Here is a 25,709-nt window from a genome sequence, read left to right as displayed (position 1 = left end):
TTTCCTTTTCTCACAGTGGTGGCAAACATGAAAATTATAAAGAAAACCATTTCCCCTTTCTTTAGGTCATGACTGTTCAATTCGCTTATGGAATCTTGAAAGCAAGACCTGCATCCAAGAATTCACTGCTCATCGCAAAAAATTTGATGAGTCCATTCATGATGTGGCATTCCACCCATCCAAATGTTATATTGCCAGTGCAGGAGCAGATGCCCTGGCAAAAGTGTTTGTATGACAGAGAGCTTCCATTTCAACTCTAGCTTTGTATATATTTAACCAGCTGCACAAAAGAGAAGAGGCGGGCATGAATCTTATTATCCTGCCCTATAATTCAGAGAATGTTTGTAAGTGTTTAGTTTTTGCAGGGTGCTGTTTTCTAAATTGAAGTTTGTTCTGGTTTCTGTGAGCTCAGCTGGTGCTGAGAGCTTGGAAACTCTCAGTTTCAAATAGTTCAAAAAAAAAAAAAAAAGGCGCTTTTATTACAGAGGGTGTGAATTTTCGTCCAGGCAGGCCTTGGGTGAAACTAGGTCTATGTATTCTCTATTAATAAAATGGAGTACTGGAAAGAAGGGGTTTAATTGCTTCAGGGAGAGGGAAAAGAGGGAAACTTTCTGGGATGCTTCTCACTGAGGAATCATGATGTACTTAAAAATCAAATCACCTGGAAAAAGTGTCAGTTCACATGCTCATTACCGTGTCTTGTGAGAGGCACTTTGTCATCCCTTTGGTATTACTAAGCAGACTGTCTTCAGAGAGCGGTAGCTGATGCTTAATCTCAGCCACCTGGCTGCTAGCTTAAGATAAATGTGGTTAAAGGAAAGCAAGTTACTAACATAAATTGAAATACAGTAAAGTTTTATTAAATCTTGTGTGTTATACAGCAAATATTTAGTTTGCAAAAAAATTTATATAATTTTTTTAAAGACTGCATTAGCGTGTGGCTAGAAGCTGAGCCTTTAGTCCCAATTAACAACAGACTGAAGCAGTCTGTATATACTGTAGTAGCAGATTAACTTATTCAGATTTATAATGCTGTTTATTCTTGGAGATCTGGCACAAGAAATTATCATAAGACTTCCCAAAGAAACTCTTTTACAATATAACTATCAAATGTTCATCTCCTTCTGTTCCTGCTTAAAAAAAAACAGGTATCGTTCTGGGCATTGTGGTACCATGAAATGTTTAATTACTTTTGAGGATTAAACCTATGCCTGCTGCTTTGTGTGAGTCCTGCTAGTGTAATAGTTGCCTACACAAAGTCAGTCTGAAAGATTCTGCCACTTCTAGAGGTATTTCCGTACTTCAGCATTTGTGGAACTTCTCAACATGTCCACTTCACTGGGTGTATTATGCCATTAATTAGGTTACCTGAAAAATGAGTGCTTTTTAAAGTTACTCAACGGATGTGCTTCTCTGTTGATACGAGTCGCAAATAACTTTTAAAACAATATTTTAGTGATTTTATCCATTCTTAAAGGAAAGTGAGTGGATTCTTTTCCGTGTCATCCTGGGAGTTTTTACTACTCTTCAGTCTGAAGCTGGCATTTTCCTCAGAAGGAAAGGCAGAATTGATGCTGGAGATTATTTCTGGTGCAGATGTGAGTAGGAAAGAACCCAATCCATGCAACTCTTTCATATACCAGCCTGAGGTTAAGACTGGAAACTGATAAAAATCTTTACCTTTAAACTGACACTTTTTAAGAAGGAATCGTTGAAAGATACCAACATAGGGTTTGACCATGTTGTTTTTAGTGTGATGTTTGGAGATGGGACCACATTTGAAGCTGAACTCAGAGTTTAGATTAACTGTATTATTTAGAATAAAAGATTGACCTGTGCTGTTTGAGCCTGCAACACATTACTGCTAAAATATCCTGGAATACCTTTTGTTGCTCAGAATATTCAGATATGTCACTTCATGATATTGATATGCAATATATTTCCATAGATAAGATTAGAACTTTTACCGTGAAACAGATGACTACAATAGTAAATCAGATTATTTAGTTTTTATAAAGTGTGTTGGTTATGATGAAAAGGGGGAAACTTGGCTGCAAACCTGAGCGTTCAACTTTGTGAGAGTTCTGTGTACTTGACTCATATTCTTTCAGTGTCATTATTTTATTTCTTTTTGGAGAGGAAATTACAAAGATTTATTTGAAAAATTCTAAAAGCTATGTATATTATATATGTGTATATATATTGTAAACATGTATTAAATGTCTAGTAAGGGAAGACTCCATGGGTGCATTTTAATGTTTTAGTATTAAGAGTTCTCTTGAGTTTGTGTATACAGAGGATAATGGCGTGAGTATGAAATGAATGTTGTGCTTTTGCTTCCACAATACAATATGTAGTTAGAGTTGTTTAAATTGCTGTACATAAAACTAATAGGCCAGCATGCTTGTTTTTAAAAACTGTCATTCTGATTACAATTGGAATGTAAGAAGTGGCTGTTCAAATGTGAATTGAAAGATGTTTCCCTCTCACTATTGAGCTCTTGCTCAAACTGAAAAGTGTTTTTTTTAAAGCTGGCAATAGCTAGAGGATGAGGTGCCTTTAAAAAACAAAACAAAACAAATGTAGCCTTACAAAGAGGTTGTGGAGTATATATATTTTTGTGCTGGTCTTCATAATTGATGTCAATGTCTTTTTACTGTACTTGGTCACGTACTTGTAGGACTGCGGGGTATTGTGCATGAGCCTGCCAGATCTTCTGAACATCATCATAGGAGTTAGGGATGAAAAAATTATTTAGGTTATCTAGTTCATCTGTTTGCTAAAGCAGGATTGTAGACTTGTGCATTTTAATATTGTCTTGGCCAGTGAGGTTTTGTATATGTTCTAAACGATTAGGATTCCTTTGGAAGATTATTTCAATGATTGCTTCTCACTGACAGGAGGAATTATGTGATGTTTAGTAGTTCTTTTTGTAACGTCATGCCAGTATTCCAAGCCATGTTTTGTGCCATTTTAAATATTTCTAATCACTTTTGTAATTTGGAACCTGCAGGTATGCAGTAGTTTCTAGCTGTATATTTCCATTTCTTTCCACTTTCTTCAAGCTATTTTTCAGTCTGCTCTTTTTATACAACTCTTCTTTTGTTTTCAGCTTTTTAGCTCATTTCTTCATGTCTTGGTGCCCACAACACCATTGCATATGCAATGAGTTGTTGGACTTAGTCTGAAGGTGATCTGGTAAATGTGGTTTGTCCGTGTCCTCCCCCCCCAGCCCGAAACATGATGCTTTTGTGTAGGAAGTCCAAACTTCTTGGTCTGGTGTCTCACAAACCTGAATCTTAGTGCTGACAAAATACGATTTTTTATATATATAACTAAGCATTGCTGCTTCTCATGTTTCTCCCTCACTTTCAGTATGTCTTTATGATTCTTTTACAGCTAGATACTTAACTTCTGTTTCACGATTAACCTGTTTTTGTAAGCTTTGAACTTCTGATTTCTGAGTGCACTATTTTTTTTTTCATTTTACGTGCAGCTCTTTCTGTTTCAATCTAATTGGTAACTTAGATGAATGTGATACGTGCATCTAAAGATGTAAATGAGACTGGACCTAATGCTTATTCTTGAAAAAAGCATTTTTGTGCATCTCTGTATATTGCATTTTACCATTATGTTTTTTCCTGTATGCAGTCTACATGGTACATTTTTTTTAATGGTTAACTCATAGAATTTTCTAGTGTATATTAGCCTGTGCTACTGATTTTGGTTTTACTAACTAATTTAATGGGAGAATTTGCAATTCTTTCATACACTGAAAATTGTTCCACTAGGTTTTTTAAGTCCTATAATTTTTATTTAGCATTTACTTCACTGTGCTGTATGCTTTCACATATTTGATTTGGTTACCAAAACTCTTGCACAAAATGATTTGGAATAGCCTGGAAGAAGCTCTAGATATAATTCTACTGTGGAATACATTTTCCTCACTCCTATAAAATCCTTGTGCTTGCTTTTTATTGTGCCTCAATGACAAAAGTGTTTTGACACACCAAGTAAAAGATTTAGTTTACTAGTTACAAGAAAATCACCTGATGATTATTTTCAGATCTCATTCATCTTTATTTTGATTTAAAAACAAACGAACAAAACAAAGCTTCTTTACCAAGAAGTCTGGACATCTACATGCTATATAGTGTGGGTTATTTTCTAGTCCGAATTCAAATAACTTTATTTTATAGCAGTCCCATACGTGATGTGTTCGAGTAAAAGTGTGATGTTCACCATACAGCTTTGTGATTGGGCTGTGCAGCACCATTTTGCAGCTGTGAATTTAAATTAAACAGGAGCTTGTCCTTCTGAATAAATGTGAAACAGATAAAGGACTTAGTTACACCACCTTTTGCAGTACACCTGTTTGTTAAAACATAAGGACGGAGGTGAGGGAAGGGGACGCATCTGAAATCAGTGTCATTTTGGGGAACAGAACTTTCTGTAAACTGATGTGTCAGATCAGCAGTGTTTCGCTGTCAGAAGTGTTAGTCCATCCTACAGGAAACAAGAAATTAAAAAGCAGGCATAACCATCTGATAAGCAAGTTTTCTGAATGCCTCTCAAAATGTGTGTTTGAAAGCGTTTTCAGACTGTGGTTTGGCAGCGTCTTTCCAGACTGTTCTGGGGAGCCTACTTGACTGTGAAGCATTTAATACAAATTATATCTAGTAAATCTAGTAAAACCTGGTAGAGTAGGCTGAGTTATGGAAGAAAATGCAGTTACTGTGTTTGTGCCTGTACAAGACTGCTCTAGAACAGTCATCTTTGCAGAAGCATCAGACTTGCAATCTAACATGAATAATTTCTGCAGCGTGAGAGTTCCTGCAAATGAGATTATTTGTATTTTTACTTTGAAGATCTGTAGGCAGCGGTCATTTGGATCGTGCTGAGCAGTGAGGGAAGCAGGGAGGCTGTTTGCTGAGCTCTGGAAGGTGAAGCAAGTTAAGTGGCCAGAACCAACGTGCCCTCCATGGAACTTGTGTCATCTCAGCAGAATTAGGCTGGGAAGCAGTGCAGATTTAGCCTGATGGTATCACAGGGAGCAAAGGAAAACCCTTTAAATATAGAGTGGCAAGTTAGCGAGGTTTTCCCATAATGATTCTTCAGATCTATTCACTTGTCCATTGGTTGCAGGTTGTATGAAGGACAAATTCTAGTGTATGTTCAGATTCCAAATTACGCCCTTTTGTGTCAAAGGTGGATTTTCAAATTTCAAACTGTCACTTTAGACAAGGTGACCCATTTGCATATGTTGCTAAATATTGCTTTGTCATCTTGATTTTACTTTCTCATATAAATGAATAGGACCAATGGTTCCAGGTGATTTGTGACTTGCTTAGCCTGCATGTCTTTTCAGCTTTCTTGCAGGTGAGCTGGAATTCTGATAAGCTTCATGGAAACTACTGTGAAAAGATACTGCTGCTTATAACACAGCATTTAAAAACATTGTGAAAATTGTGGCTGTATGGTGAAAATTGTCTTGGCCTACACAGTGAAAAACAGAGATCAGAATATAATAGTGAAATGTTCACATATGGTAAATTGGTTTGTATAAAATGTTGCAGTCTGACACAGTCATTGATTTTTTTTTTTTGGACATCTGCTGCTGGTGAGCATCATAGTGGTGTTAAGTTTAGATGTTAGTACTGACTGACAGAGAGGAAACAAAGATTTTTCTGAAAAACCTGTTCTTCCCCCCCCGCCCAAATCTGACAAATGTTTCAGGAATCTTCCTTTTTCCATAAGGACATGGAGGCGTTGAGAATGTTCTATCTAAATCCGGCAGTATCTTTAGTTGAAGATGAATTGGTGAACTGTGTTGGCTGCTTTATGAGTTTAGAGAACAGTTACTGAAACTAATGGCCCGTGAGCTGTTAGGCAAAACCTCTGCAATGTTTCTGCTGAGCTGCAGTGAAACTGATGAAAACCAAGTCATAGGCAGTGTTTAATCCATCACGTTAAAGTTGGATTGACCGACAAGAAGTAACCCACATTTTGAAAGATAGCCTTAGGCCCAACAGAGCGAATGAACAAATGTGGGGAGTAGGGGGGACTCAAATGACCTGTGTGTAAATAGCCTTTGCTCAGACAAGTGCTCTTGTTCAGCTGGTGGGACTAATCCTGGGAGGGAAGTTCCTGGTAAATGGGACCTTTAAAATGATGCCTCTGCCTGTGCTTATATATATACATATGTATGTGTATATATGTATGTGTGTGTATATATGGGTATATATATATATATATATACACACCAGTTGTGCAGGTTATCAGTCTTCTGAATTCTGATTTTTAATCTTCCCACTTAAATCTTTCTTTAGGCTATATTTTTCTTGGAATCTTAAAATCCCATCTGCAGTAGACTCTCATTGCAAGGTATATTTCGTAAAGGACTATTGGTTTTTTTTCAGACTGTTTTTTGAAGGGTACTGGGGTTTGGGGTTTGGTCCCGCTCCTCCCACCACCAAAAGGCTGTTCTGTACCTCCTTATTCCCAGTTCATTTAAGTCTACTGAGTTCTCTCTTATCCCACCTGCTGACCTAATTTTGCTGCTCTGTTGTCAGTTGTGAAAATTTAGGAAGTACTGTACCATTTAGGGTTTCTGAGAATCTCAATTCCACTACAGAAGGTGTAATTCCAGTTCCATAGTACAATTCGTGGGTCTGAACAGGGTCATTGTCAAGAGAGATATGTTGCTGGATGACAAAGTCTGAAGTATAGATGAACTAAAGCGGCATTCAGTAATACATGCACTTTAGCCCATCCTTGTTCCTGACTGAGTCGTGGTATTGTGTGCTCCACTAACTTTGTGCAGTTTGTGCTGCCAAGCCACTCTGTGATCCTGGGAGGTCACCCCCATGTTCAAACCATGCCTGCACATGTGCTTTTGAAGCTGCTCAAAGCCTTGTGTGGACAATTCCCTCCGCTTGAATTGCAGCCCCCCCAAAATTGTTCCTTGCTATTTCACAGAAAGCCTTGGTCCCCACACCGGACTGTTAGGCTGGAAAGCTGAGAAGATTTACGCAGCTGGATTTGTCCTGCTCTGTAAGGAAAGGGATAACTTGTCTCCAAGCCAAATATTTTCATTGCTTTGCATTGCTTACAAAAGCAGCCAAAAACATTGTATAAGGGAAAAGCAATGGACTTCAAGCTAATATTTTTCCATTGAGAAATTATTTTTTTATTTTTCCTATCAATGAGAGAGTGCTTTTTGAATGTAGATTGTTTTCAGATGTATGGCTCCTAGAATTGTCTCCGTGCAGTCAGGCATCTACAAACATGCATAGGTTTTGAAAACTGTCTCGTATGTGAGCACTTTTTCTGGAAATGCAAAATGAGCACGTTTGCTAATAATTTCTTGTACCTTTACCTTGTACCAAACAGACTGAAAAGCAGTCTTGTGCTACATTCTCCTTGAATCATGCACCTGAAACTTACAGAAATCTGTGATAAGAAAAATATTGTTGCTGTAAGGTTTTCTATTAATATTTGTCAGCACATACCTGCATTGTATCTCGTATAAATATCTTCAGTCGGTTTCTTTTAACAGAAACTGTCAGGTTAAAAAAATAAAAAAAAATAAAATAAAAAATCAGGCAAATTTCTTTGCATTATGGAACTTTCACTAGTAAAATTGAAGTAATTTTCATTGTGATCACAGTTTGGATTGTTGTTGTTTACATTCAACTATTCCCCCTGCAAAACAAAACAAAAACCTGTTGAATTTAGTTACCTGACAGTTCTTTCAGAGAAGGTGCCACAGGTAGGAACCACTTAAATGTTAGTAATTCCGTTTGCTCCTCTTCTGTTCTAGGCCACTTCCATGACAGTTGATAGGAAAAGGCTACTGTGACTTATATATGAACTCTTGCTTAAACAGCTAAAGGAAATTAAGATTCCCCTTCAGAATTATGCTGAGGTTATGATTTTGCACGCGAGTTTTGAGTGACTACTTTGAAACAACATCGGGCTTCAAGTGTCTTGCAAAGTGGTGAATCCAAATGAGAAATGCCTACCTGTTGAGTAATAGTCTGCTTGTCAGTTTGTGTATGGCTCGGTACAAAGCTGTGTCAGAACTACAATACCACCAAACTACCTTGTTTAAATGCTAGTGTTGTACAAAAGTGAATGTTTTTGTGTTTTTTTTAAGTGAGAAATACTGTTTTCTAATTTGTGAAGAAAATGGTTTTCTTGGGAGTAAGGATCCAAAAAATTCACGTGTTTCAAAGATTTTGGAAAGGCTTCTTGTGGGAAACAAAGTGAAAAAGTGATCATTCTCCAAAGATCAAAGATTTGATAAGCCTTTATAAGAAAAGGTATAAAAGTTTGCTATACATGAAAATGCTTCTTCAAACACTTAGTATTAAACTTTTACTAAAATTCAATATTTTAAAATCCTGGATAAATATCTAAAATGACAAGATAGAAAATTCAGAGGGAGATTATTTTGAAATACACTGCTATATTTTTGAGCTTCACAATTGCAGCCCCGAATTTTCTCTTTTTCACTGCAATTCATACTTCGTGAAACTTCTTGGATGGGTTCTATTTAAAGCTACATTCACTTGCCTGAATAATCCAGATAACTATTTTGTCCTTAAAATTATATAGATCTGCATATGTTAGTGAGCCATTTAAAATGAGACCACGTTGAGGTAACCACGCAGGTATTTATATTGATATGACAGTAGTGAAGTGGGATAGCTGTATACTGTACCCGCGTTCTGTGCTGAGCAAAATCACATGGACTTCCAGAAATAAGCAATGGTTTTTAAGAGCAGCTTTATTTAATGTTACAGCAGCAAGTAAGTGTCATTTGTACCATATAATTATGTAAATTGGGTGCTAATAAATACTATTTTTCAACATTTTGTATTGTGTTCATAATTCTGTGTTTTTTCTCATAAAGTTTGTGCTCTTGGAGTATGTACCAGGAGGGGGAAGTACACACAGTCTAGCACAAGTAGTAGCCTTGGGTGTGGAGGGGCTTGAGGTGACTTCACGTGAACTTTTTGAACTGTGCCGAGGGTTACGGGGCTGTCTCAATTTCTCTGTTCTCCATATGTCTTGTTTTTGTACTGTTCTGTTGCCTCGTCACTGTTGGCACCTGCATCAGGCACGCAGTCCCTGCTGTCTGCCTCGGCTGAAGATGCATGCAGAGTGGGTATGGTACCGTTGCTCAGGAACTATCAGCCTCCCCTAATCACAGTGAAACGTGGTGCGCTTCCTGGGTAGAACATTTGTTTAAAATAAAAATAAGCACATGGTTCTGCCCTTGGGGAGAGGATGAGAGAGAGCAAACCACACATCACAGATGGTAGCCGCGTTGCTACGGGAAAACGCTCAGAACGATGCTGCTGAGGGGGTGGTATGGGAACCTACACAGAACCGAGCAGAACAACTTGTCAGCAAGTCCGTCCTGTTGGGGTTTTTAAGATTGTAGGTGGGACAAAAGTTCTTGTCTCTTCTCTCTCCCCAGTAGGTAAAATAAGCCTTCTGCTTTAGTCCTACTCCTCTTCCCTCCTCAGAGGAAAATAGGGATTGTTGTATGAAATGGTGGTACAAATGCATTCAGCCTGTGTTCTGCCTTCAGAGAAGGTCAACAGAAGATTTGTGAGGTAAGGAGAAAACAATGTAGGAGTTACCCTCCCACACAGGAGGCCTAAAGACTACCTTGAGGGATTTGAGACACTCGGTTATACAGATAACGCTGCAATGTTTTTAATGTAGAGGTGACTTAGCAAACGTAGGTTGCTTGCTGTTGTCCAAGACTTCCTCAAATTGAGATGGTGGTGGAAAAGAAAATGGAACTGGCTTAATTTCTTTCCATTATGGTGGGCAGAGAAAAATAGCTAGAAGAAGGACAGAGAGGGTGACTTCGTTCAACCACAAAATCAATTATAGAATCATAGAATCATAGAATATCCCGAGTTGGAAGGGACCCATAAGGATCATCAAGTCCAACTCCTGGCACCGCACAGGTCTGCTCAAAAGTTTAGACCATGTGACCAAGTGCACAGTCCAATCGCTTCTTAAATTCAGACAGGCTGGGTGCAGTGACTACTTCACTGGGGAGCCTGTTCCAGTGTGCGACCACCCTCTCGGTGAAGAACCTCTTCCTGATGTCCAGCCTAAACCTCCCCTGCCTCAGCTTCACACCGTTCCCGTGGGTCCTGTCACTGGTGATAACGGAGAATAGGTCACCTGCCCCTCCACTCCCCCTCGTGAGGAAGTTGTAGACTGCGATGAGGTCCCCCCTCAGCCTCCTCTTCTCCAGGCTGAACAGGCCCAGTGACCTCAGCCGCTCCTCATACGTCTTCCCCTCTAGGCCCTTCACCATCTTTGTCGCCCTCCTCTGGAGGCTCTCCAACAGTTTCATGTCCTTTTTGTACTGTGGTGCCCAGAACTGCACACAGTACTCAAGGTGAGGCCGCACCAGCGCAGAGTAGAGCGGGACAATCACTTCCCCCGACCGACTAGCAATGCCGTGCTTGATGCATCCCAGGGTACAGTTGGCCCTCCTGGCTGCCAGGGCACACTGCTGGCTCATATTCAACTTGCTGTCAACCACAGCCCCCAGATCCCTCTCTGCGCGGCTGCTCTCCAGTGTCTCGTCGCCCAGTCTGTACATATAGCCAGGGTTGCCCTGCCCCAGGTGCAGGACCCGACACAAATTAAGGTATGTATAGCACAGAAAACTCTTTACTGTTTGGTATCTAGGTCACATTTCTCATATTTACTGCTTGCTTTGACTTGCCACCTCAGCGTGGGTAGGACCTGTGGAGCTGATGGGTAGGGTAGTAGATCCATGAAGGAAGTTTAGGTCGGGTTGGGCCTGTCTGGATGTTTAACCCCAGATTTTTTTCCTGGTTCCTGGCACCGTTACTTTATGTGCTGGAGAGTGGTGGTAGGAGGAGCAAGGGAGGAGCAACCTGAGAAGCTGCCACAGGGAAAGCCTCTGACCACAGAAGCAGCAGAGCAGCAGCAGCTGAGGAGCCGGAGGGTGCACATGGCGGACGATGCCTCTTGTGCACAGTGACAGCGGTGGTTTCAAGCATCCTACATCCAGACTAGCCTTGGTAAGACACTGCTGAGAAACAGGGTTGTTACCTCTGTCTGTTGAGGTAACTGAACTGTGGTTGTTTACATAATGCAATGCGGGGAGTTGCTGCTGGAGTTTGAGGGAAAGGTGCTGCTATCCACGTTGAGCTCCCCCATGTTAGTGTCCATTTCCTGGTGCATGCTTTGCACTGTGACTGCTGAGCAGTGATAAGCCACCAGCCCAACTCCTGACTGCCAAGATGCCCGTGTCCTAGAGAGAGGGTGATCAGACCTCCTTTTGGCTGTACATCCAGTGAGTAGTTGCTCTGGCTGCCTGCCTGCCTGCCTCCCTCTAGGCCCAACCCGTTGGTGCCCTACTCTTTTGGATGCCTCAGCCAGGCTGCAGCTTCCACCCCAAAGGTCAGTGCAGTTTCAAATAAGACATGTTCTCACAGACTTAGTAAAAGTACATGCAGTTTAGGGCCTTTCAAACCAGTAGACTCTGGTCCAAAGTCCAGTTCCTTTGATCAGTAATTTGGTGGTCCTTCCTCTGCTAGCTCACTTCTAGACTTTTTTTTTTCCTTCAGCTGAGTATGTTAAAAAAAAACAAACAAACAAACAAAAAGGCAAAAAACAAAACAAAACAAAAACAAAAACATTGAACCATGAAACACTTGGGTCTTTTTCCAGCCTTACTAGGTCTGCTAAAATCTTGTGAAAGCATCAGCTGCGTTTCAGAAACTAACATAACATGGACCATATTTGAAAGTTATTTTTTGAATTACATATGAGGCAACATACTTCGAATGTCTTTGGGACATTTTTATTGCAAAATATATAGCAACTTGTACTGAGAAGCTCAAAACAGCTTGTATATGTTACAAAAAGAGCTCTGCTTCTTTCTCCAAATACACCCCATTCAAACATTTATGAAGCTGTATTATCATTTTTTAATATTATTTAGAGACTTCAGTAGATGTGATGAGTATTTTCATTGCTATGAAAGGTGAAGGGTTAAAAGAGAAGTGCGTTCTGTGCTTATCCACACTTGTGTTGAACACAGGTCGTATTCTGGCAGCTTCTGAGGATTACACTAGAGTTTACAGTGTTTATGGGTAGAGTATCTCAGGTTAAATGAGAGATGAAAAATTAATTTGAAGATCATCTCAAGAACTTAATAAAGCTGCTTGTTGGCAACTGAGCACCATGGGTGTTCTGTGAACTTAAGACAAACCATTTCAACAACAACAAACCCTGCTGTGCCCTTAACAAATGCTTGTGGTGGAAGATGGCTCTTCAGCTTTTCTGTGGGGAGTGTTTGAAAACTCACTGTTGTTGGTTTAAGCTTTTGGTAGAAGTTGAAATGTCTGTCCTAAAGAACACCTGTGGCTCCAGCTGTTCCTAATACCTTGGCCATCTGTGCTGTGCTTTTGGGGGAGCACAGGCACAGCCTTTGGGAGCATCTGTGTAGGAGTGCCAGTCTCCTGTGCTGCAAGGGTATGGCCAGTATGGAAATTGATATGCAGTGGTAAGCTGTTGCATTAAAAATTAGGCTGCAATCTTAAGAGTAGTTAGAAGTTAAGGCCTAGGCCTTCTCAGCTAGCGACAAATTAAACCGCAAGCAAATGGGTTTTCAGATGATAAATCTGGCATCTGAATTAAAGTCCCCAGTAAATCTGATGTATGTGTTTGGGTTCATCCAGTCCATGTAATATTCCTTGTTGACAGAGAATTAACAGCAGAACAGTGGTGAGGGAAGTGGGTCTGAAGATGGGGCTATCAGGGCTGCTCCTCTATGTAACTCTCTATCCTTAATGGTTGGTTTTGTCAAGCCAAGAGGCTATTGCTGGAGAAGTGCTGCAGCACAGGTTAGTGTTAAAAACTGTGTGCAAATATCTTTTATGACTTTGCTTTGCTTTTGTTCTTTGGAAGCTGGCAATGACCTGTGTCTTCTGTGAAGGTAGCATTATCATATTGATAAAGTTCATTTAAAGCTAGAACTGAATGTTTTTTTCTTAAAGAGGGAATTATGAACCATCCCTGTGTAAAACCACTGCTTCATCCAGTATTGCTTTTGGCAGTAATGGTTGGGTCACCTCGTGAAAGGACCCTAGCCTGGCTTATGTTACCATGCTAGGGAGATCATGTAGAAGTGGCTGTCCGTGTTAATTTGAATTATGGTTACTTCACTGGTGATTTTTAAGCTGCTTCAGTTATATTTCCAAACAAAGATTTGAAAGATCATGTACATTTTGTTGACAGAAAGGAGTCTCCTTTGGCAACTTCAATTAGTTTTTTTATGTGAATAACAACATCCTGGGTCATGGTTATTTATTAAAACTGTAAAGGCTATTAAAAGTCAGGTTTGTGAGTAAGATGTGAAATTTGAGCTTTAATTTCTTCCAGTTTCCTGTTATTGCCACAAGCCTGATGTGGTGTTGCTTTGACTGCCATAAGGTGCATGAACATGCACATTTTTACTGGCACTGAAACATCATCCCTTTCCTTCCGTAACTTCTGCTTAAGGAATGTATTTTCTTAAATGACAGTGGATGGAAACAACCAGCAACTGCTGCTTCCTAATTGCAGTGCAATCCTTTAGACCCTCTTAATGTGTCATCCTTCTGTTGCTGACCAGCGGTATGGCTACCTCTTCACGTAAGAAACAATTGTGAATTCTGAATAACTCGGGGGTGTAGAAAGTATATTCTGAAATTAATCCATAAAACAGAAGTCCACCCCAAATTCAGAAAAGAATCTTTAAATTTTAGAAATACTACTTTTCCCAGTGTATAATACAGAACTTTAAGATGCTTTCCTCTTAAATCCTTGTAATGGCTCTCAAATAATTATCCTCACACTAAAGACTGCTGTAAGATGTTCTAACTGTGCCGTAGTTTAATGATAGAGCAGTGAGGGTCTCAAACACGTTTCAGACAGTGTGCAGCCTAAACCCACAATTTTATCAAAGGAACCTCTTTGCGTCTGCAGCTCTCCTGCTATGCAGCAGGTCTTGAGCTACATGGTGAAGTGGAGCCAGTGAGCTAAGGGGGTAAGGTTGTTATTTCTTTTATTTAACCACATTTTAATGCAGTGCTGTGGGAGATTAGATTCCAGCTCCTGTGTGGATCTGGAGGTTTACTGGGACCGCTAAATGGTTGCAGATCCCACAGCTTGACTCTGGCCTCTCTCTGGTTTTCCAGTCTCTGGGTTTGGATAAATCTCAATACTTGAATTTGCACTAGCTGAAGTTTAACTTCCCAGTTTGTGTCTGGGATTTCAGTCCTGACCTGTATGATGGGTGACAGGCGGTGTCACGTGGAGGTGCTTCAGCCACTGTAGCTGAGCAGCGTTGCTGCTCCCTGAAGGGACCTGGCTCCCCAGGAAGCAGGTGGCACATCTTAAAGGGTGAGGGTGCTGAGACCAGGTCCTCAGGGTTTATGGGTTGTCCAACAACACTGTGGTATCAGTGATGTGCTGTGAAACCCTGGAACACAAGCCTGTGTGTGCCCAGAGGTGGGAATCAGATGAGCTGGGGATCTATACCAGAAGCAGCTTTTCCAACACCTCCATTTAATTCCTCCTCTTTCACTATCCATCCAAATCTGAGGTTCTGAAGCCTGCAGGGGGAAAAAAAAATCAACAGCCTACACAGAGCATTATCATACATAGGGATGCAATCAACTTTGTTAACCGGAAAGTGCCAGAGAAAACCAGTGCTGGTATTTCTTGAGCTCAGGGCTGGCATTACTCCGGTAGCATTTTCTGTGCCTTCATCATGATGCCCAAGGATCCTGCCTTGTTCCACTCCATCAGTTCCGTGGCTGTGAATTAAATTCTGTGCAAATGTTTTGGATGAGTGGATTAACAAATTGGTAGAGGTTGTCAAATTCATCCACAAAGAAGGAATGCTCCTTATCTGGATCTGTTGCAATGGCTTCCAGTTCATCTTGAGCAGCCCAAGCAATGCCAATGGAGTAAGCTATAACTCCTGGAAAGAAACCCAGAGATAAGAATGAGCATAATAGTTTTCATTGCATTAAATTAAATTGGTTAACACCAATACTGCAAACATAGTTACCAGGCCACTAAAAATGGGCAGTGAATTGCGGTACCTTCTCCGTATTAAAGTCGCATCGTCAAATAGGAAGAAAGGCCTGGTTTGTGCATTGGAACACTGCCTGTTGCCAACAGCAAAAAGGCTTAGACAATAGTAAAGCTCTAAATGGGGATCTGAACAACAGCTTCTTGCTCCAATGTCTTACAATAGTGCTGTGAGATGTATGAATATCCTGACTGGAAAGCCAAAGGAGGCTTCATGTGTTACTAAGACAGGAGAAATCTGCAGAGATCTCCTAGGCTTAGCTGCATCTTTCTGTATCTGTATGATTTTTTTGGAAGTTCCTCATTCAGATAGAGAACAGATGCTGGTCTTGTTTAGAGCTTGATGGGATCCCAGGATGAGGTGCTATGCTTCCTTCCTAAGGGTTCCTCCAGTGTCTCCGCATGATAGCAAACTGTGTTTCTCTGACCTGGATAAATGTGGAAGTGTTCAGGAAGAGCAGATAACAGAAGAGCTTACCATTTTGGTGAGCTGCCATGGCTGGCACTCGGACATCATCGTAAGACCTGCCGTCTGTAATCAGAATCATGATCTTCCTTTTGTTGGGTTTGGATTTGGTGAACAGTTGCTCGGAGGTGTAGCTGATGGCCGCCCCTGTGCTGGTCCCACCACTCCAGTAACTGATCCTTTTGATAGCACTCAGCACGTCCTGCTTAGTGCTGTACTTGTCGAAGCTGAACTCAAGTCGTTGCTCATACGTGTACTGGACAGCTCCGATGCGGGTGTCGGTGTCCGAAATCTCAAATTCCTTGCTGATGTTGGCTACAAACTGGAGGACAGTGCGGAAATTGCCAGTGCCGACACTGCTGGAGCCGTCGATTACGAAGCCGATGTCGGCTGAATTGAGACACGTCTTGCTGCACACCAGCCGGTCGGTGTCGCAGACCCGCTTCACCAGGGGCTGGACGATCTTGTGTAGGCCAAACCAACTGGGCACGCTGATGGAATAGAAACCGTTTGTTCTGCACACTGCCTGCAAAACACCACAAGTATGAATGCAGCGGAAATTCAGTCCTCCTGCTTCAGCTGGGATTTTAGCTAAACTGTAAATTTAGGCTCCTGGAAAGAGCGATGCTAGAGTCTGAAGTGGCCTCTCCTCCAGTCACCATCTGCTTCCCTGGGAAATGACGTCAATGTAACATCACAGATGCTCGTCTAAGGAGCCAGGTTTTTCTGCCCTTTTTTAAAAAAAGCTGTGGGATGGAGCTGATATTATAGCCGTGAAAGAAGTGTAATAACCAAGTTTGCCACCTGTCAAGCTTTTTTAGATAAGTTATATTGTTTGCAGAGAAAGCATCCAAATCATAGAGGCACTGTTAGCATGGCTCAGCCTGGGAGCCCACGTGTTTGCCAGACGGCAACGTCAGCTCCTACCCTCCCAGGGTCAGGCCAACCAGGAGAGTTGTGCCTGCTGACAGACCCTGCTGCCTTGATCTGAAACTTGGGACTGAAGTTGGTTTCTCCCTGGCTTGCACCTGTGTAAGCAGAAAAAAAAGAACAAGCAATGCAAAAAGCGCATGAAGATAGAAATATATATATATATATATATATATATATATATACACATATATATATATTTGTAACTGAATATTTGTAGGGAGCAGATTTGAGGGAAGCTTTTGGAGGATCAGTGAGAAGCAGGTGAGTGCAATTAGGAAGTAGGGGCAGCACAGAGCAGGGCGTGGGGGAAATTGAGCATGTGGGGGTCTGGTGGGCTATTTTAGTGTCACAATGCAGCTGTGTTAGGTCACCATTCCCTCTTTACCTTCCTATCTTGAGTCACCTCTACTACCACTTATGCTCTCTGGCAGGTTCACAGAGACTTGCTGTTGCTTTGCTTTTTTGAAAAGTAAATGCAAATAAGGCTATAGTCTAATTAAACGCTGACCAGAGACAGTGGAGCCCTCTGGAACAGCCCTGAAACTCATGGAAAATTATTTCATGGCAGAGTAGCATGACTCAGACAGGAGTCTGTTTTCTGAAAATAACAGATATCTGCCCTGCTTCCTGAGCTCAGGCAGGTCTGGTACTTGGTAGATGCCTCCTGCCATAACCTTGTGCCAGCTTGTCCTGAGGCACTACTGAGCAGACAACTACGATTAGTGCCAAAAGCAAGTAGTGCAAGGCTTGTGTTCTCTGTTCGTTTGTTTGTTGTTGTTTTGTTTTTCTGCACATGACAGAGATTTGCTCCTTTTCCAAGAGTTCATAGCAGCAGAAATAAATAACCAAGGAAAAATAACCCACATCAGTTCAACCACGGAAACAAAATGCTTCAGCTATCCAGTGTGACTAACAACTGAGATGTGCCTGTGTGTAGAGTGTCCCAGCCCTGGTATGCGTGGGACCTGCTTGTCAGTGCAGCAAGGGCACAGGGATTTCCAGCCTTTGCCAGGTGGGAGAGGCACAGCAGGAGGTCACAGAAAGCTCAGGCTGTGCTTGTGCTTTGTCATGCTGCTGGACATTCAGAAAGCCTCTTGCCTCAGAATGACTGCAGGTTTGTGCCAATGGGTAGTCAGCAAAGAGCCGTTTGCTCCGTGATGTGCCTCGGACCAGAGCTTTGTTGTCAGACAGTTTGCTGTCTCTCTTAGCAAGTTTCAGAAAGATCCCCTTTCTGGTTTCAGCACTGCTGCCTCTTTGTATGTGAGACATCAAGACAGTGTAAGCAGGACCAGAAGTAACCCTGAGAGGTAAGAAAGAAAGCAAGATGTCCTTTGAGAGGGACTGCTTAAGCTCTCTGAATGAAATCACTAGAAAAATGTTGAGTTCACACCAAACTTCCAGCCAGAGCCCAGCCCAGTAAGTACCTTGTCCACAAAATTTGGCTCGATAACATTCTGCTTCTCATTTTCAGCAGCTGCTTCAATGGTGACAAAGAAAATGTTGATCCCTGATTCCCTGGCCAGCCTGGAGGCCTCCTCCACTCTGTCGGTTGGCCACCCATCCACCATTACCACGACCACGTTGGGCGCTCCACCTCTGTTTCCATTAGCATCCGAAAAGAAGTTTTTGTTAACAAACGAAAGTGCCTTTCCTGGAAAGAAAGAGGAGATTGAGGATGAGTTACAGGGCTGGCAGTGCTCTGTCTGGTGATGCCTGACAGTACCTCCGGGGATATGAACAACCTACTCCTGAAATGGTGGACGGAGTGCAGGCCCAAGTGTTAGAGCCATGCTAAGAGCTGGGGAAAGTGGTTTCTGGGGCTGTGTGAGCAAGCAGGGAGGTCACCACTGCTGGTGCCAGCACCTCCTGAACCCTCTTGGCAGCTGTGCTGAGCCCCATTTGCCCCCGCCTGGTGTCCCACAGCAGCTGGAGGTGACCACCAATGCATCAGTGGGATCTGTCCATGAGGAGGAAGGTAGATCCTGGCCACTCGTGATGGACTCGCAGCAGCCTGGACCAAGGAAGGCACATCACAGGCAGAGCGTGTGCTCCAGCCAGCCCTGCCCCAGCACCAGGCCCTGCTGCTCATGGCCTCCACACCCGGTGACGGGGCACAAGCTCGCTTCAGGCCCCGGAGCCCTCCCCGAGCTGAGGCCGTGCACGCAGCCCGTCACATACCAACGTTGGAAAGTCCGCCTTTCTGTGGGATTTTCTCAATGGCGTTTCTTAGGTCCTTAGGGTTGGCATAAGTTTTTAGGTTAAATTCTGTGGAAGGGTCATCACTAGCAGATCAAAAGAAGAAATAAGAAGCAGTCGTCAGCTTTTTTGCCTTGCATACAGAAGTACAGGAGTTATAGGAGCTGCCTGTGCTACCTGGCTCCTGGGTGTGAGCAGGCACGAGGCCTTCAGCATGCACTAGCCCCACAGATGCTGCTGTCGGGGCGCATGCTCCCACCCACCGGTGGTGGGAGTAGCTCTTTCCAGGCCATGCCAGAAGAGAGGGAAGGCAGCAGATGGGGACAAACTGCTCTCTTGAAGCAAGGAGCCCAACAAAATTTATTAAGGCAGGGTGATGCCATTATCTGGCATGACTGTGCCCTATTGCCTTTGGGTTCCCCCCAAGACAGGGCTGGTCAGCTCACGCAGCTCAGGCTAACACACAGCCACAGTAGAGGCCCCAAGATGGGAGCACTGGCACTGGAACAAAATGCCCCCATGCCATGAATATGAGTGAGAATATAAGCTATCAAGGAGGCCACACTGGTGGGGATTTAGATAGCATTTCAGCAACGAGCATCTCCAAATGTTATAATTCTTGTTTTGTGGCCATAACGAAACAGAGCTAGGTCTGTAGTCTCTTGCGCGTGAATGCATGCTTGCTTGTGCTCATCTCAGCATCTGTTGAAAAGACCATGGTGGGTGTAATTTTGGATCATATTCAACCTTAGGCAGCGGTAGAGGTGAAAAGCTGGATGACCTCGCTGCTCTGCTCTGCCCCGGCCTGTCTGGGTGCAGGTGAGCTAGTGCAGAAGCGGCCCTTACCCATACTGGACGATGCCCATCAGGGGTCCAGCGCTGCCAATGCCAAGGGCTTGAGCCACGTTACCGAGGAACTGCTTCTGGAGCTGGAAGCGGCGTTTACCGATGCTCCAGCTCCCATCCATCAAGAAGGACAAGTCAACCTTGCAACCTGAGGGGAGAGACAAAAGCATGTAAAATGTTTTTGGTCCTTTTTATAGCTGTACTTCCCACAAAGTACAGCTGTACTTCTGCCTGTGTGCATGCAGCACCACTTTTGGGTGCTGCCTCACTCAGCTAAAAGTCCTTCTAGAAAACCTAGGCCTGCACCCAAACGCCTTCTGCTAATGACACAGATGAGCCCGGTCTTTGTGTTTCTGCAAGTGCTGCCTGAAGTGCCTACCAGCCCGCCCCTACTTCTCTGCATGTTAGTGGTGACTCACTTGGCAGCTGGACCGTGACCCGAAGCGGGATCAAACATTTGGCTTAACTAGAGCGCTAACATTTTCTCCTGCCGTCTGCATCTCTTGATTTCTCTCCGATGGTGCCTCCTACCAATCAGACTCTCCAAAATAGTGTTTTAATCATCAGATAGCCCGAAGGCAACAAAGTGCCGATTGTTCCTACCGGCTTATGCAACTGCCTCCCATCTCATTACTTTCAATTTTTTTCTCCCGTAGCTGTCTGTTTTTCTAATTCTAATAATGCTGAATTATAGAAGCGTGACAGAAAACTGTGTTCTTTCACAGCAGATAGTGAGGCAAGGCTGGGAACTCACAACAAATAATACCTCAATTAACGTGCAAATTTTCCTGAATTTCCTGGCCTTAAAAGGGAAATACATCATGCAATGTATACATGGGAAGTGGAAGTTTCTCAGACAACAGGGGCTGAGCGTGCAGAGATTTACATGCCTGCTCCAACTTAATTCCTGGAGCTGATTCGGATGGCAGGAGTATTCCTGTGCTTGGACATCAGCAGGGCTCTGCAAGACAGCAGCCTACATCTGCTCTGCAGGGAGCTATCCTGAGCTCTGCTTTCCTGCAGTGAGTTTGGGTCTGCAAGGGCAGATCCTTCCCCTTCTCTATTCTTCCTTATTTCTGTCCCAGTTTTAGGTGTATTTGACTTTCTTTGGTGGGAAAAAAAATATTAGGAGTATTATGTTGGGCACCTTGGCATATGGGATGTTTGGGCCAGCGTGTAATGTAAAGTCCTTGAGCTGCAAGTGCTGTGAGACTCAGCTGCAGGAGGGTGGGCACGGGAGGCCCTGGGGGCCAGTGGGAGGGTGAGGCCCCCTCCCTAGGGAGGCTTTCTGGGAGGAGGAGGAGGAGGATGACCCCAATTCTTCAATCGCAATTTGCTTTCCCTTTCTCCTTCTCTTCTGGGCCCCATCTCAAGACGAGTTAATGGGCAAACCTGCATTTGAATTATGAAGAGCTGTGCAAGGTTTGCTTTTTAGAGCAGGGAACGATTCCATCCTCAGACTGAGGGCTGCTTGATGCTCCTTCTGCTTCCCCACCAATACACAGACCCTGTCTCTTTGCTGGGTCCCTTTCTTAGGTGTTTTTTTCCCTCCCACACTCTGCAGCAGGAAGGGTGCCTGTGCCCGCATTGCCAAAGGAGTGCATGGTCAGCAGAGCTTGCCCGTCCATCCCTGGCCGCAGCGCATTGGTTTCCTGTACTCTGCCATTGAAACCCCCCAGAGAATCTGCGTGCCCCGGGACCATGGAGCTGCACTCGCCCCAGAAGAGGGAACGGTGAGCAGCCATCATCTGCCATCCAGGTAAGTCACACCTCGGCTGTGCTCCTGTTCCTACAGAAGCAAAATCTGACTGCGTCTGTCAGAGGGATCGGTGGAGATCGGTCGCCCGTCCTCCTTGGAGGAAAATGCATTCCTTGAGTTTCTTGGGATTCTTCAAAACTTCCCTGTTGCTACTTAATTTGAACACATTCTAGTAACAGGTAATTAACATAATAGCATTGCTTAATTATGAAATTAATTCTGATGTACGTACTTGGGTTCCCCTGGGAGGTCGCCTCCAGTGGCTTCGGGTTCAGGTCCTCCTTTGAAGCGAAGCCTAGAGAGATGAAGGGGAGGCTCAGTCAGGGTGTGCCAGGGGCTGTCTGGCTCTGGGGGACAGAGGGGCGTGTGTGCAGGGAGCCCCCAGCCACCACCCAACACCCTGTGGCCTGAGGCTGGTAAATGTGAGAGGGAACCAAGGACGGGTTGCGCGTCCTGGGAACTTTTCTCTTCCACCTGTGTCACGTCTAGGGTGGCTCCTGGTAAAACAAGAGCCCAGGCACTTCTAGAAATGACACTAAAATGTGTCCCAGTGGACAGACAGCTGCAAGCACTGAGCCAGCAAGTGTTTTTTTGGCTGTTTGACTCCCCTCTGTGAGTCAGCCTCCTTGCTGCAAGCAGTGCTGCCACAGCGCCTGCGTTTTGCTGGCTGTTTGCACGGAGCTGCGCAATGCTGGAAGCAGACAAGTGATGGTTTCAGCATGTTGGTTTTCTGCCTGGAGAAGGGGGCATGGGCAACGCCACAGCTCACCACGTTACAGTGATGGAAGCAAGGCGAGCCATGGGGCTTCAGGTGCTCCCTGGAGGCTGGGTTAGTTTGGAAAGCACAGAGAAACAGTAAAGGGTGGTGGAGACCTACAGAAAAGTCATGGGAAACAGTCTCATGGGTTATTAGTGAATTTTAGCTGAGGCCCCAGCTGCAATGTTTGTATGCTACAGCCTTGGGAACATGAGTTTTTGTCTTTGTGAGATCCTCTGAGTCACAGGGATTTGTGATTTCTGGTTTTAAAGGGTTTGAAAATGCTGAACTTCACCCATGTCCTGAATGTCTGGGGAGGTGTCTCCAACCATGCAGCATCTCACTCCCAAGCAAAGACAAAAAGCTGTTCCTTTTCACTAGAGCATGGTGAGATTAGAGGGATTTATCTGGGATAATCCTTAAAAGAGGCAGCAATGATCAGACAAGCCCCAAACCAAACACTCGCCAAGGAAGCAGTTTGCCAAAAGAATTATTCTGCAAGCTGCATATTGTTTCTATAAAAGGAGTAAGAGGAAGACTTCCTTAAATCTTCATCAACAAGTCAAGGAAAGACTACTGCATTCAGAGAGAGACAGTAGAGAGGTAACTTCAGAAAGAGTGAACTTAATATAGAAAAGAAGTTGAGAAGTTGCAAGGTGCTGCAGGGTTTGTCTCTCCATGGCAGTCAGCCTCCAGCAACCCTAGCATTAGAGCTGTAACAGCTCCTGAGGTCCTGGACCACCTGAGCTGGTTGTTGAAGATCCTAATGACTGAGCTGTAATAATGCAGGGAACATTCAAGAAAATGGGGGGAAATACGAGCTCCAGCTCCCACCAGTTCAACTTCCATTTGCCTGGTTCATTTGAGAATTTATTAATTGTAAATTGAGGTTGGAGAAAATACTTGGCAAAGAACTCTGGCCAGATAAACCCAGCTCCTGGTCCCTTTGCCTTGCCTAGTAATGTTTTTGTGTGTGTGTGTATATATATATATATATATATATATATATATATATATATATAAAAAGATTGGTCCATCTTTCAAGAGTTGAGGTTATTCTAAATAGAAGTAAATGCTCAATTCTGGGCCCAGAAAAAGACCTGGGTTGACCTAACTCTTCTTTTTGCTGCTCTTAGGTCTGTCCCCTTCCTGCCTTTTGGAGGGGCTGGGGGCAGTGGAGCCGTTTCCACCCAGCAGCCGGTGAGGGTGTAAGGGCCTGTAGGTGTGATGAGGACATGGGCTCCGCACAGTGGGGCAGGTGTGCAAGAGGTGTGTGTGTAAGCACTGCTCCTGCCCGAGGGTCACGCTGGATCTTACACAGGATCACACTACGGTTTTTTGGGGTGCTCAGTGCCAGCAGCCCCATGCTCTCTTACGCCAATGAGAGCAAAAGAACTGAGCTGAAGCTGGGAGGAAGGAGAGCAGCTGGCAGTGGCATGGGGCCACTCCGTGGTGCCACTCAGCCCCAGCCACGTGGGGGGCATGGGCTGACAGGAGGCACAGGGTGGTAGGAAGGTGATGGCTCTTTTTGCTGCCAGCACTGGCTGTGACACTTGGAACTGGCATGGAAATCATGGGCAATGTGAAAAAAAACAAAGGAAGAAATGACTTGGAGCTGTGCATAACCTGTCCTTGTTAAGCAGAGGAAAATGACTGTGCTTTTTTCTTTAAAACCCGAAATACTCGGCAGCTTGCCCTTCATGACTGTGTACGCTCCAGCGTGGCCTTTAATCAGGCAGAAATGGGACATTTCCTCAGTAGCAGACCAGTGCCACGCTCCATCTCACAGCGCCCAGCATGTGCCAGCCTGGCACCACGTACGTGCAGCTCCCCGCGCCTGCCTTACTCGAAGAACATAAAGTAGGTGGATTTAGTGCTGTCGTGAGGTTAGATATAAACACGTGCCTTTCACTCTCGCAACCAAGTGGTACGAGGAAGTCAATTCATAGCTATCTGCCCCACACATCTATCTGCACCTGATAAAATCTGCGGTCTGTACCCAGGCGCACAGCTGATGTGAGCCCCGTCAGCACGGCAAGCCCACGCGTGGGCAGCACGGCTCTTCTTGTTCTTGCCCTTATGAGTGCTGTTACCCGTTCCTAAGGCCGTGGGTCAGCAGGCTGATTTATGCTTTGTTTAACAATAAGGTCACCCGCCAAATAACCTTCCCCACTAATTGGGGATGTGGTCAGTGTCTACGGGCCGCCCTGCTCTGCCGGTCCAATTTAATGTTGTTATTGCCATGGGAATTTCAGCTCAGTGCACGGGCAGCCTACTCCATGCTAATTAAAGTTCCCTTCACTGATTGTCACAGCTGTCCATGCTTATTAAACTTCCCATTCATTTCAGTAAGACAGCAGCGACTAGATGTGCGCCAGAAACCAGTCCTTTGAAGTGACAATCTGAATTCATCAGACTTTATCACACAGGCACTTCAGTTTCTGAGAAACTATTAATACTACATCCCTTCTCCCACACCCAACCTTTCACTACATTTAATGCAATCTGTCATTTGCTGTCTCAATATGCCCCTCTGTACCACTGGCATTAGCACTGTAGCTTTTTCTAAATAAACACACTGAAGACTTAAGCTCCAACAGATAGAAGTGCATCCTCTCTCTGGCTTAGAGTGCCACTGCTAGAGAAGGGAAATCTGTTCCTCTTTGGGCTGATGCAAATTTTGACTAAACAGCCACCACTGCTGATACTGGATTTGCAAGCTAATGCAAATGGGCAATGCTGCTCATAGCAGCCAGCACGAGGATTAGTCACGCCAGGGCTTCGAAGTAAGCAGAGTGTTCAAGGGAATTATCTTTGTGAGGGCCACCAGCACAGCCCTCTCAACAAAACTGGTGATGGAAAAGATATCTTACACTGGATGGTCCAGCTCCTTGTAAGAATACTTTGTAATAAATTGTCATGTGCTTTGCATAGTCTGCTTTAAATGTTCCCAAGGAAAGGGGTCCCTTAAATATGGTCAGTACTGGGACCTGCAGTTGCTAACTGCATCTAGTTAAGAGTTACTCAAGTCTTGTTCCTGTCTCTTGAGCCTGCTACCAATGTGGTTTTTTCTCACTCACCAATAGTTATAAAAATGTTGTCTTCTCCATATTCTCACTTTTTAAGGCTAAAATTATAAATTAAAGCTACATTATAAAATTTCAATAATATTTACTATTTATTCTCAGTTTAAACCACTCAATCCTCATCTGAATGCCTTTCCTTCTTGAGTACATTGGCATCAGAATAATTTGTCAGCTTTTTCACTGATTGCATCTCTAGTCTGCCTTCTGAACTGTGGCATTACCAAAATAACTTATTATTTAGAAATGGATTTCAGCAGCTAGAACCCCTTTCCTGCAGGAGGGCTTTCCAGAGCTCACCTGTTTTGTTCTTGCTTTAGGCAGGAATTTGAGAATGATGAAGGCTCAGAGTAATTTTATCTACTAAGATGTAAACTACATACTTCATTTATCATTTTAAATACTGTAATTACTTCTTAAAATGAGATTATTCATCAGGCCCATGACACTGCTGATAACAGTGTTAGCTTTCCCCATGTGTGACGGAAACCAATTATTCCCAGACTAGTTACTGAA

General features: G+C 43.6%; 2 protein-coding genes and 1 long non-coding RNA gene across 8 annotated transcripts in view; 2 read left to right on the top strand and 1 right to left on the bottom strand.

The window, feature by feature from the left end:
• The window catches only part of STRN (striatin), a 68,780-nt gene extending 60,513 nt beyond the window's left edge, over positions 1 to 8,267 (top strand). For all 4 annotated transcript variants that reach the window (XM_040551544.1, XM_040551543.1, XM_040551545.1 and 1 more), the window contains one exon: positions 66 to 8,267. In XM_040551544.1, the coding sequence (XP_040407478.1) occupies positions 66 to 235 (170 nt within the window). In that variant the 3' untranslated portion in view covers positions 236 to 8,267. The remainder of the gene's footprint in view (positions 1 to 65) is intronic.
• Positions 8,268 to 11,856: 3,589 nt separating this feature from the next.
• VIT (vitrin) overlaps positions 11,857 to 25,709 on the bottom strand; it is a 54,522-nt gene continuing 40,669 nt past the window's right edge. For all 3 annotated transcript variants that reach the window (XM_040551548.1, XM_040551546.1, XM_040551547.1), the window contains 6 exons: positions 21,586 to 21,648; positions 19,595 to 19,742; positions 18,731 to 18,834; positions 17,977 to 18,203; positions 15,632 to 16,145; positions 11,857 to 15,040 (listed from right to left, as the gene is read on the bottom strand). In XM_040551548.1, the coding sequence (XP_040407482.1) occupies positions 14,862 to 15,040; positions 15,632 to 16,145; positions 17,977 to 18,203; positions 18,731 to 18,834; positions 19,595 to 19,742; positions 21,586 to 21,648 (1,235 nt within the window). In that variant the 3' untranslated portion in view covers positions 11,857 to 14,861. The remainder of the gene's footprint in view (positions 15,041 to 15,631; positions 16,146 to 17,976; positions 18,204 to 18,730; positions 18,835 to 19,594; positions 19,743 to 21,585; positions 21,649 to 25,709) is intronic.
• On the top strand, positions 12,491 to 25,691 carry LOC121067286. Its single transcript, XR_005818212.1, has 3 exons — positions 12,491 to 12,577; positions 21,159 to 21,353; positions 23,247 to 25,691. It is a non-coding gene; the product is annotated as an uncharacterized LOC121067286 (long non-coding RNA).

The sequence above is a fragment of the Cygnus olor genome, chromosome 3, assembly GCF_009769625.2.
Source record: "Cygnus olor isolate bCygOlo1 chromosome 3, bCygOlo1.pri.v2, whole genome shotgun sequence".
Classification (NCBI taxonomy): domain Eukaryota; kingdom Metazoa; phylum Chordata; class Aves; order Anseriformes; family Anatidae; genus Cygnus; species Cygnus olor.
The sequence above is the reverse complement of the archived record's forward strand: the minus strand, read 5'-3'. Positions and strand labels throughout refer to the sequence as shown.